The following is a 12,418-nucleotide window of genomic DNA, read 5'->3' on the forward strand; positions in this document are numbered from 1 at the left end:
TCTTTCAATAAGCAGTGACAAGGATCAGAAGCAGCAGGGTCTCCTCCTGCATTGCTTGAAAGCAGTGTGGGCTTGCCACAGCCTCTGCTGATTATTTCCATGGCCAGATCTCCGTGGACGTAGGAAATTCTCCTCAAATCGAGATACAGCAGAATGCAGACTGCTCTCCCTTCGGGCTTCTCGCCACGGCCCAGAAGAGGAGCGGATGTGGGAGTGGTGAGCAGAGAGGAACGATCCTCAGGGAGCAATCAGATAAACCTTGAATTACATGGCGCTTGCTGGCCTTGGCATGACCCAAAACACAAACAGCCTGTACGTTACTGCAGGTAGGCTCCGTGGGCAGTTGGTGTGCCGCAAACTCCCATAAAGGTTAATAAGCTACGAGCTGTTGTATGAATGTCAGCTGAGGGAAAAATTCGTGCCAGTGAATCAGGGAGAAGTCTTTAATTCATTTGGAGCTCCACCCCTGTAATAATTAAAGACACGTTCAGGTAGCTTATCCTTCTGCCAGGCTCGTGGGAACGGATCCACTGAGGACCAAAACTATTCACAGACTGCAAATACATCTGTTACAAATCGGATTTTAAAAGTCATTCTTCACAGCGGTTTACTTGCAGCCTGGAAGCTGGCTATGGGTGAATGACGCCGCCTCTCCACCATGCCTTCCAGTTCCAGGCTCCCCAGCTCCAAGGAGCTCAGCCGTGCACTCAGACGGTCGCAGTTACCGTTGAGCAGAGAAGCGGGCAGGGGAGCGCGTGGAGCAAACCTCGGGCTGGGGGTAAAGTGGCTGGGTCTGATTATTATCAGTGACCCTGGTTGCTGAACAGAACTGGCATTTCAGCCCAATTAGCTTCGGTTTCTGCTCCTGCTGATGGGACAAGACAGTAGCATAACGTCATTACATCACCGGCAGCCCAGGTTCAATCCCCCCCACTGTCTGTCAGGAACGCGTACGCTTCCTCCGTGGCCGCGTGGGTTTCCTCTGCATGCTCGGGTTTCCTCCCACAGGCCAAAGACGTGCGGGTTTGCAGGTTAGTTGGTCACATGACTGGAATTGAGCAGCCGGCCTCATTGGAGGGGCCTGTTACCATGCTGTTTCTCTAAATAAAGTAAGATAAAAACAGCCTCACGCTCCCCTTCTGTCCTCCTCCTGGTCACCTAGCTTCATCTAAAATCCGTCTCTAATGCAGTCTGGCTGAAGGGGGTCCTCATGAATCCATACTGAGAACTTGGTCCAAACGCAGATAAACGGGACTGACTTAAGAAAGTCAATATGGTCAGCACAGACAAGCTGGGCTGAAGGGCCTGGTTCCTATGACCCTATGAACTAAGAACAGTGTCCTTGTTGTTTCTTTAACACAGATTGTCCCAAGGGTCAAAGCACACCTGCGCTAATTTCACATAAATACCGAGAAGTATTTAGCAGAAACGTATATTCTGGAGAGGGATTACTTCCTGTCTCCAAACTCTGTGCCTTTTCCGGAACCTTAAGAAAATTTTGTGCCTTCATTTTAAGAATCAGACCTGTGCAATTCACCAGCTGGCCACTTAGCAACATGCCAACTGCTGGCACTGCCTGGTGTGCCCAGAGGGAACCCAGCTCACCTGGCATGTACACTTCGTACAGCTGTCCACCGTCCACTCCTCATTGTTGTCAAAGAGCCGCCCACTGTGCCAACATTGCCCTGGACGCACCTTCTTCAGCGACTCCTCCAGGATGTCCCGGATTATCACGTTTTCTTCTGTCTGCGAGAAAAATAACATTGGCCAGGGCAGGAAGGTTACTGCTCCATCTGTATTTTACACCCAGACACTGAGAAACATGCCCTACTTTACATACTTTCCCCTTTCATGTTCCCCTTGTAACCATACCCAGGAATACAGCCAACTGAAACACAGAAGAAACTTGGTTCTTCTGGGGCCAAGGTACAAAACACAACACCAACAGGCACACACAGCACAAGTCACACATAACATGTATAATTACAATATCAACAGTCACACACAACACAAGTCACACATAACATGTATATTTACAATAGCAACTGTCACATACAACACAAGTCACACATAACATGTATAATTACAATAGCCTGAAAACAGAGTCAGAAATACTAATCTAGCCCAAGTCTCTGTGTCATGGCCTGCAAGTTGATTGTGCATGGGATGTTGTGCACACACTGAGAAATATATTTGTGTACCTGCATTTACCTGTGTACACAGTGTGAAGTATATTCCCATGTTCCCCTGTATACATAATGAGAGGTACATTCCTGTGTAGCCGTGTTCAGTTAGACAGCCAGTGTGAGCTGTATAGTATTTCTGTGTATTTATGTTTGCCCGTGTACACAGTATGAAGTACATTCCCTTGTTTCCCTTTATTCCTAATATGTGGCACATTCCTCTCCACTTGTGTTCCCTTGTGCACATACTGTGAAGTATATTCCTATTTTCCCTTGTACAGACAGTGTGAGTTATATTTTTGTTTCTCCACATACACAGGATGAGTTATATCCCTTGGTTTCCCCATATATACACCATCTGAAGTATGTCCCTGTGTACCTATGCTCTCATGTACACAGTGTGAAGTGTATACTTGTGTTTCTCCATATCCACAATGTGGGGTATTTCCCTGTGTGTTCCCCATGTACACAGGGTGAGGTGTGTACACGTGTTCCCCTGTATACATGAGGTGACATGCATTGTATTTAATAAAAGGCTACTTCTGTGTACCTACCACTTTAACTAGTCCATCAGCCAGAGTGCTGACAAGAACCCTTAGTCCATTCAGCTCTTTAAACATGTTTCCAATGTCCGAGCAGGAGTGGTCACAGAAATCCACCACTTTGTTGGTTTTCTGGCCAATGAACTCATTCTTCATAGCCGGGCTGACCGCTGTGAACTCGTGGCTTTCGTGACTGTTCATGGCCTCGGCTGTGAAAGAACAAGAGGTAAAATTTGCAGTGTTGTATTAAGCGGCTGGGCAGGTCAGGAGCGTCAAGATTTCAAAACTGCTGCTCATCAAGTGCTACTGACATGCTAATTCCACTTACTGGAGATCCAAAAACATCAAAACACTGAACCAACAAGAAGCTGTCCCTTTATCATGAGGAATGGACTTTAACAGTCTTGCTAGTGGTCCAAATCATTCTCGCTTCGGAAGCTGCACCGTGGGGGGGCCAGTTCCAGAATCCACATACAGCCAAAATAATCACCGCTGAGGACTGGGGAGGGCAACGGTGACAGAAAATCGATGGAAAACCATGGCCCAGATAGGAAGTCTGCTGCCTTTGCCAATGACCGTAATCTGGCACACATCATCCTTTCAGCGCCTCGTCCCACGGACTAAAGATTACCACTGAGAATGTACTGCAGCCAAGTTCCCCCTCAGAGGGTGGCGGACGAGCACCGTCACAGAATTTTGCTGGAATTTTTTTTGTGGATTTTTTTAGTAAGCGGGGAGGGCATGCTGGTTTAATAAGACCATAAGATATAGAAACAGAAGTAAGCCATTCAACCCATCGAGTCTGCTCCACCATTCAATCATGGGCTGATCCAATTCTTCCAGTCATCTCCACTCCCCTGCTCTCACCCCATAACCTTTGATGCCCTGGCTAATTAAGAACCTATCTATCCCTGCCTTAAATACACCCTGTTATGCCCGCAGCCCCCTCCCTTGTGAGAATCGCAAGAGCTCTAAAGGGAGGGTGAGTCAGTGGACCCAGGAAATGGGAGAGAGACGTGCCGGATGCCTCGTTCCCCGGCGATGCAAATAACGCGACATTGGCCATTGTCTCTTGGAGACACATTTGTGGATTGGGGACTAGGCTACGTGCAAGCCCTCGGGCAAAGTGGACCCAGGAAATGGGAGAGAGATTGCATCACCCCCAACCTGATTGACATCTACTACCCTGCGAGTCAAGATAAAAGAGGGGCTGTAGAGACGGCCCCTCAGATGCACCAGAAGAAACGCTAGCGATCCCGTAATAGCGGGAAGCCATTTGAAGGAAGCCACGTGCGTTTAGTTCCCTTGCCTGGGAGCCGGTGGCGGGTACCACAGAAACGATTTTCTTGAACTAACAACGGGGAACCAACTCCCCCGACTCAACGGATTGGCCTCATCAAAAGACCCGGGCAAGTTTCTTTTCTCACAAATCTCTCTCTCTCCAACAAGTGAAAACCCAGCGGTCCCCAAAGGCTGAAGCCTGCAGGAACTGAGTGACTTTTATATTTCCATCGGACAATATATTATCCCCTAGACAAACGATAGAGCTATTTCTTATTGATGATTATTACTATACCCGCGCTTTTAGAGTATTGACGACGTATATTATCTGAATGTTTGTATTAACCTTATTTTTGTGCCCCTTTATAAATAAAGACTTTTAAAAATAGTACCATCAGACTTCAACGGACCTCTCTATCTTTGCTGGTAAGTGACCCAGTTACGGGGTACGTAACAACCCAATGACTTGGCCTCCACAGCCGCTCCTGGCAATAAATTCCACAGATTTACCACCCTCTGACTAAAGTAATTTCTCCGCATCTCAGTTCTAAGAGAACGTCCTTCAAACCTGAAGTCGTGCCCTCCTTGTCCTAGACTCCCTACCATGGGAAATAACTTTGCCATATCTAATCTGTTCAGGCCTTTTAACATTCGGAATGCTTCTATGAGATCCGCCCCCCCCCCCCCCCCATTCTCCTGAACTCCAGGGAACACAGCCCAAGAGCTGCCAGATGTTCCTCATATGGTAACCCTTTCATTCCTGGAACCATTCTCGTGAATCCTCTCTAATGCCAGTATATCCTTTCTAAAGTAAGGAGCTCAAAACTGCACACAATACTCCAAGTGCAGTCTCACGAGTGCCTTATAGAGATTCAACATCACATCCTGGCACTTATATTCTGTACCTCTAGAAATTTGCAGGTACAATTGAAATACAGAGGTCTTAGACCCCAACTTTTACATTATCCTGCTAGCAAATGTATAGTCTATGGAAAATAAAACTGAAGACCTCAGAGCAAGATTGCAGTACCAGAGGGATATCAGGGACTGCTGTGTGTCTTGCTTCATGGAAATATGTCTCAACTCCTGAATTTTGGACACAGTGCTGCAGCCAGTTAATAAAAACATAGAACTCTACAGCACATTACAGGCCCTTCGGCCCACAATGTTGTGCCGACCATGTAGACTACTCTAGAAACTGCCTAGAATTTCCCTACCGCATAGTGCTATATTTTTCTACGGTCCATGTACCTATCTAACAGTCTCTTAAAAGACCCTATTGTATCCGCCTCCATCACCTTCACCAATGGTGCATTCCACGCACCCACCACTCCCTGTGTGAAAAACTTACCCCTGACATCCCCCTTGTAACTCCTTCCAAGCACCTTAAAACTATGTGTTAGCCATTTCAGCCCTGAGAAAAAAGCCTCTGGCTATCCACACAATCAATGCCCCTCATTATTTTATACACCTCTATCGGGTCACCTCTCATCCTCCATCGCTCCAAGGAGAAAAGGCCGAGTTCACTCAACCTATTCTTATAAGGCATGCTCTCCAATCCAGGCTTCATGCTTGTAAATCTGCTCTGCACGCTCTCTATAATATCCACATCCTTTCTGTAGCGAAGTGATCAGAACTGAACAGTACTCCAAGTGGGTTCTAACTAAGGTCTTAACAGAGCTGTAACATTACGTTACGGCTCTTGAACTCAGTCTCACAGTTGATGAAGGCTAACATGCCTTCTTAACAACACTGTCAATCTACACAGCAGCTTTGTGTCCTATGGATATGGACTCCAAGATCTCACTGGTCCTTCACGCTGCCAAGTGTCACGAGGTGGGAACAAGGGTGCTGGGAGAGGACCCACACACAGGACACAAACACGTCTTTCTTAGGTACAATAAAATAGTGTTTATTACTCACTACACAGAAGATCGGGAAATCGCGGCGGACAAAGAAACACGAACCTCGGACTAGGAGACAGTGGGAACGTGGATAGCCGTGAACCTTGGACTTGGACAGGGGGAACACGGACAGCCGCGGACCTTGGACTTGGACAGGGGGAACACGGACCGCCGCGGACCTTGGACTTGGACAGGGGGAACACGGACCGCCGTGGACCTTGGACTAGGAGACAAGGACCTTGATTCACCGCCGCCAGAAACTTGCAGACCATGGATCGCTGCAGCCAGAAACGTGGACACCAAAACACAGGACAAGGAATCTTAAACCAGGACGTCGCCTTCAGCTCAGGCACCGAGCCAGGACTCTTCGAGGGGTAGACACGGACAAGGGGCATGAACATCGAGTCAGGACTCTGCCTTCCACTCAGGCACCGAGCCAGGACTCTTCGAGGGGTAGACACGGACAAGGGGCATGAACGTCAACTCAGGACTCTGCCTGTCTTGTATGAAACCACACCTGATGGTGGTAACCACAGGAAGGTTAAATATCTCAGTCCCAGGTGGAGCATTAGCAATGTCAGACTCCCCGCTGCCAGAGGATTTCTCCTGTTTCTTTGACTTCACCATTGGGGAAGTATTTTCTGGTTTAGTGAAGAACACTGGTGAATAGCTTATGTTTCCTGGTGATCTTGAGTCACTCCTTGCAGGAGAATCTGGGGCATGACCTCTTCGTGAAAGCAAAGGCATCGGAAGCCATTCATTACTTGGGGGCAGCCTCTGTTCAATAGGCTCTGCTTCCCTTTCCCTTCGCTGAGGAGCCTGGACTACACTCTGGTGACGGAAGGTGAATTGCTGGTACTCCGATGCGGGCTGGATCACTCCGGCGACGGAAGGTGAATTGCTGGTATTCCGATGCAGGCTGGGTCACTCTGGTGATGGAAGATGAATTGCTGGTACTCCGATGCGGGCTGGGTCACTCTGGTGAGGGAAGGTGAATTGCTGGTACTCCGATGCGGGCTGGGTCACTCTGGTGATGGAAGATGAATTGCTGGTACTCCGATGCGGGCTGGGTCACTCTGGCGACGGAAGGTGAATTGCTGGTACTCCGATGCGGGCTGGATCACTCTGGCGACGGAAGGTGAATTGCTGGTACTCCGATGCGGGCTGGATCACTCTGGCGACGGAAGGTGAATCGCTGGTACTCCGATGCGGGCTGGATCACTCTGGTGACGGAAGGTGAATTGCTGGTACTCCGATGCGGGCTTGATCACTCTGGTGAGGGAAGGTGAATTGCTGGCACTCTGATGCGGGCTGGGTCACTCTGGTGATGGAAGGTGAATTGCTGGTACTCCGATGCGGGCTGGGTCACTCTGGTGACGGAAGATGAATTGCTGGTACTCCGATGCGGGCTGGGTCACTCTGGTGACGGAAGGTGAATCGCTGGTACTCCGATGCGGGCTGGGTCACTCTGGTGACGGAAGGTGAATCGCTGGTACTCCGATGCGGGCTGGATCACTCTGGAGAGGGAAGGTGAATCGCTGGTACTCCGATGCGGGCTGGGTCACTCGGGTGAGGGAAGGTGAATTGCTGGTACTCCGATGCGGGCTGGGTCACTCTGGTGACGGAAGGTGAATTGCTGGTACTCCGATGCAGGCTGGGTCACTCTGGGGACAGAAGGTGAATTGCTGGTACTCCGATGTGGGCTGGATCACTCTGGTGACGGAAGGTGAATTGCTGGTACTCCGATGCGGGCTGGATCACTCTGGCGACGGAAGGTGAATTGCTGGTACTCCGATGCGGGCTGGATCACTCTGGCGACGGAAGGTGAATTGCTAGTACTCCGATGCGGGCTGGGTCACTCTGGTGACGGAAGGTGAATTGCTGGTACTCCGATGCGGGCTGGGTCACTCTGGTGACGGAAGGTGAATTGCTGGTACTCCGATGCGGGCTGGATCACTCTGGTGACGGAAGGTGAATTGCTGGTACTCCGATGCGGGTGGGTCACTCTGGTGACGGAAGGTGAATTGCTGGTACTCCGATGCGGGCTGGGTCACTCTGGTGACGGAAGGTGAATTGCTGGTACTCCGATGCGGGCTGGATCACTCTGGTGAGGGAAGGTGAATTGCTGGTACTCCGATGTGGGCTGGGTCACTCTGGTGAGGGAAGGTGAATCGCTGGTACTCGGATGTGGGCTGGGTCACTCTGGCGACGGAAGGTGAATTGCTGGTACTCCGATGCGGGCTGGGTCACTCTGGCGACGGAAGGTGAATTGCTGGTACTCCGATGCGGGCTGGATCACTCTGGTGACGGAAGATGAATTGCTGGTACTCCGATGTGGGCTGGGTCACTCTGGTGACGGAAGGTGAATTGCTGGTACTCCGATGCGGGCTGGGTCACTCTGGCGACGGAAGGTGAATTGCTGGTACTCCGATGTGGGCTGGGTCACTCTGGTGACGGAAGGTGAATTGCTGGTACTCCGATGCGGGCTGGATCACTCTGGTGAGGGAAGGTGAATTGCTGGTACTCCGATGCGGGCTGGATCACTCTGGTGAGGGAAGGTGAATTGCTGGTACTCCGATGCGGGCTTGATCACTCTGGTGAGGGAAGGTGAATTGCTGGCACTCTGATGCGGGCTGGGTCACTCTGGTGATGGAAGGTGAATTGCTGGTACTCCGATGCGGGCTGGGTCACTCTGGTGATGGAAGATGAATTGCTGGTACTCCGATGCGGGCTGGGTCACTCTGGTGACGGAAGGTGAATCGCTGGTACTCCGATGCGGGCTGGGTCACTCTGGTGACGGAAGGTGAATCGCTGGTACTCCGATGCGGGCTGGATCACTCTGGAGAGGGAAGGTGAATCGCTGGTACTCCGATGCGGGCTGGGTCACTCGGGTGAGGGAAGGTGAATTGCTGGTACTCCGATGCGGGCTGGGTCACTCTGGTGACGGAAGGTGAATTGCTGGTACTCCGATGCAGGCTGGGTCACTCTGGGGACAGAAGGTGAATTGCTGGTACTCCGATGTGGGCTGGATCACTCTGGTGACGGAAGGTGAATTGCTGGTACTCCGATGCGGGCTGGATCACTCTGGCGACGGAAGGTGAATTGCTAGTACTCCGATGCGGGCTGGGTCACTCTGGTGACGGAAGGTGAATTGCTGGTACTCCGATGCGGGCTGGGTCACTCTGGTGACGGAAGGTGAATTGCTGGTACTCCGATGCGGGCTGGATCACTCTGGTGACGGAAGGTGAATTGCTGGTACTCCGATGCGGGTGGGTCACTCTGGTGACGGAAGGTGAATTGCTGGTACTCCGATGCGGGCTGGGTCACTCTGGTGACGGAAGGTGAATTGCTGGTACTCCGATGCGGGCTGGATCACTCTGGTGAGGGAAGGTGAATTGCTGGTACTCCGATGTGGGCTGGGTCACTCTGGTGAGGGAAGGTGAATCGCTGGTACTCGGATGTGGGCTGGGTCACTCTGGCGACGGAAGGTGAATTGCTGATACTCCCATGCGGGCTGGGTCACTCTGGTGACAGAAGGTGAATTGCTGATACTCCGATGTGGGCTGGGTCACTCTGGCGACAGAAGGTGAATTGCTGATACTCCCATGCGGGCTGGGTCACTCTGGTGACAGAAGGTGAATTGCTGATACTCCGATGTGGGCTGGGTCACTCTGGTGACGGAAGGTGAATCGCTGATACTCCGATGCGGGCTGGATCACTCTGGTGAGGGAAGGTGAATCGCTGGTACTCCGATGCGGGCTGGGTCACTCTGGTGATGGAAGGTGAATTGCTGGTACTCCGATGTGGGCTGGATCACTCTGGTGACAGAAGGTGAATCGCTGGTACTCCGATGCGGGCTGGGTCACTCTGGCGACGGAAGGTGAATTGCTGGTACTCCGATGTGGGCTGGATCACTCTGGTGACGGAAGGTGAATCGCTGGTACTCCGATGTGGGCTGGATCACTCTGGTGAGGGAAGGTGAATTGCTGGTACTCCGATGCGGGCTGGGTCACTCTGGTGACGGAAAGTGAATTGCTGGTACTCCGATGTGGGCTGGATCACTCTGGTGACGGAAGGTGAATTGCTGGTACTCCGATGCAGGCTGGATCATTCTGGTGACGGAAGGTGAATTGCTGGTACTCCGATGCAGGCTGGATCACTCTGGCGACGGAAGGTGAATTGCTGGTACTCCGATGCGGGCTGGATCACTCTGGTGACGGAAGGTGAATTGCTGGTACTCCGATGCGGGCTGGATCACTCTGGTGACGGAAGGTGAATTGCTGGTACTCCGATGCGGGCTGGATCACTCTGGTGACGGAAGGTGAATTGCTGGTACTCCGATGCAGGCTGGATCACTCCAGTGACGGAAGGTGAATTGCTGGTACTCCGATGCGGGCTGGATCACTCTGGCGACGGAAGGTGAATTGCTGGTACTCCGATGCGGGCTGGATCACTCTGGCGACAGAAGGTGAATTGCTGGTACTCGGATGTGGGCTGGATCACTCTGGTGACGGAAGGTGAATTGCTGGTACTCCGATGCGGGCTTGGTCACTCTCGGCTTGTCGTAGCAGTGGCGACGGTGACTTGCGAAGGCTTCTTAACACTCTCACCACAAATGGCTAAAGCCAGGGGCTTATAAGCTGCCGGTTCGGGTCGAGGGTAGATTACCTTGATTGCCAAGCTCAAGGGACATGTGAAACAGAACAAAACAAGGAGTCAATGGTCCGGATCGCAACCTAACTAAATTTAAAGGGGAACCAATCCAGACCATGACACCAAGAGTCTTACCGTTAATTTTATATCCTGTCTTCAAGTTTGACCTATCAAAATGAATAACTTCTCAGTTATCCAGGTTGAACTCCACCTGCCACTTCTCAGCCCAGTTCTGCATCCTATTGATATCCCACTGTAACCTCTGACAACCCTGCAGACTATGCACAACACCCCAACTTTTTTGTCATCAGCAAACTTACTAACCCACCCTTCTACTTCCTCATCCAGGTCACTTATAAAAATCACAAAGAAGAGGGATCTCAGAACAGATCTCTTATGAGCACCACTGGTCACCATCCTCCATGGAGAGCACAAATCATCGACAACCACCTTTTACCTTCTGTGGGCAAGACAATTCTGGATCCACAGAGCAAGGTCTCCTTGGATCCCATGCCTCATTACTTTCTGAATGAGCCTCACATGGGGAACCTTATCAAATGCCTTACTGAAATTCATAATGGCTTTCCATTTTCTGCAAAGACAGGTCAGTTGAGTCTTTTAAAAGTAGAGAAGGGGATGTATGCTTCAAGATGAACTCATTGTGGTGCACAGGCATGACTGTTCTGTCCCAGTTCTGCTCACCAGTCCTGGGACATTTAACGGTCAAGTGCCATTCAGTTTACCTGTCATCCTGGTAGGCGTGTACATTCTGCCTCAGGCCAATGTCAGGTGGTTACTGGAGGAGCTGAGCACCGTGATCGACAAGTGTGAAACAGCACACCCTGGTGCCTTCACTACCCTTTCAGGGATTTCAAAATCAGGCCAGCTTGAAAAAGTCTCTGAATAACGACTACCAACATATTACCTGTGGAGCCAACACACTTGACCAACATTGTACCACCAGGTAGAATATTTAGCCTTCCCTCCAACGGCCACACTTTGGAAAGACCAATCACCTGGCTGTGCTCCTACTCCCAGGACATAGGCAGAGACTAAAGGTGACAGCACCCACCGTGTGGTGAGGACCAAGGAGGTAGGGGTCAATGGAAGTAGAAGATGTTTATGGGACTGCTTTGTCGCTGGACTGTTCGGGGATTCTGAATCAGGTTTATTATTACCGGCACATGTCGTGAAATTTGCATCTATGGATCTGAATGAATTTGCCACATTTGTCCTTCATCAAGGCCTGTGTTGGATGAACATACCAGACATACGCAAACCAAAGCCGTGGATGAACCAGGAGAATCCTAGTCTGCCAAGGGCTATATCCATGGCATTCAAGACCGGTGATCCAGAACTATACAAGACTTCCAGCTATGATCTACCAAAGGCTATTTTAAGAGTGCGAAAACAATTCCTATTGAGGTTAGAGATGGAATTGGATGCACATCAACTCTGGCAGGCGAAAGGCTGTGGTGCTTCACTCGCAGATGAGCTCAATGCTTTTTGTACAGCTTTGAAAGGGAAAATAAAACTACACCTGTGTGAATCCCTGTCGTATCTGATCCTGTGATTGCTGGCATTAGAACATCTTTAATGAGGTTGAACCATCACAAGGCCTCGGGCCCTGAAGGTATACATGGTAAAAACCTGTTCCAACTAACTGGTCAAGGACATCTTCAATCTCTCACTACTGCAGTCGTTGGTTCACACCTGCTTCAGAAGAATCATACCAGTGCCCAAGAGGAGCAGGGTGAGATGCCTCACCCTGTTGCATTCACATCTACAGTGATAAAGTGCTTTGACTGTCATGGCCAGAATCAACTCCTGCCTAAGTAAGGTCTGCAAGTTGCCC

General features: G+C 50.6%; 1 protein-coding gene across 3 annotated transcripts in view; it reads right to left on the reverse strand.

The window, feature by feature from the left end:
• Positions 1-12,418, reverse strand: part of LOC140730862 (thrombospondin-2-like) — a 219,461-nt gene that overhangs the window by 156,391 nt on the left and 50,652 nt on the right. For all 3 annotated transcript variants that reach the window (XM_073051832.1, XM_073051833.1, XM_073051835.1), the window contains exons 5-6: positions 2,738-2,934; positions 1,606-1,746 (exon numbers count right to left, since the gene is read on the reverse strand). In XM_073051832.1, coding sequence (XP_072907933.1) covers positions 1,606-1,746; positions 2,738-2,934 — 338 coding nt within the window. The remainder of the gene's footprint in view (positions 1-1,605; positions 1,747-2,737; positions 2,935-12,418) is intronic.

This window comes from Hemitrygon akajei, chromosome 7, assembly GCF_048418815.1.
Source record: "Hemitrygon akajei chromosome 7, sHemAka1.3, whole genome shotgun sequence".
Taxonomy (NCBI): Eukaryota; Metazoa; Chordata; class Chondrichthyes; order Myliobatiformes; family Dasyatidae; genus Hemitrygon; species Hemitrygon akajei.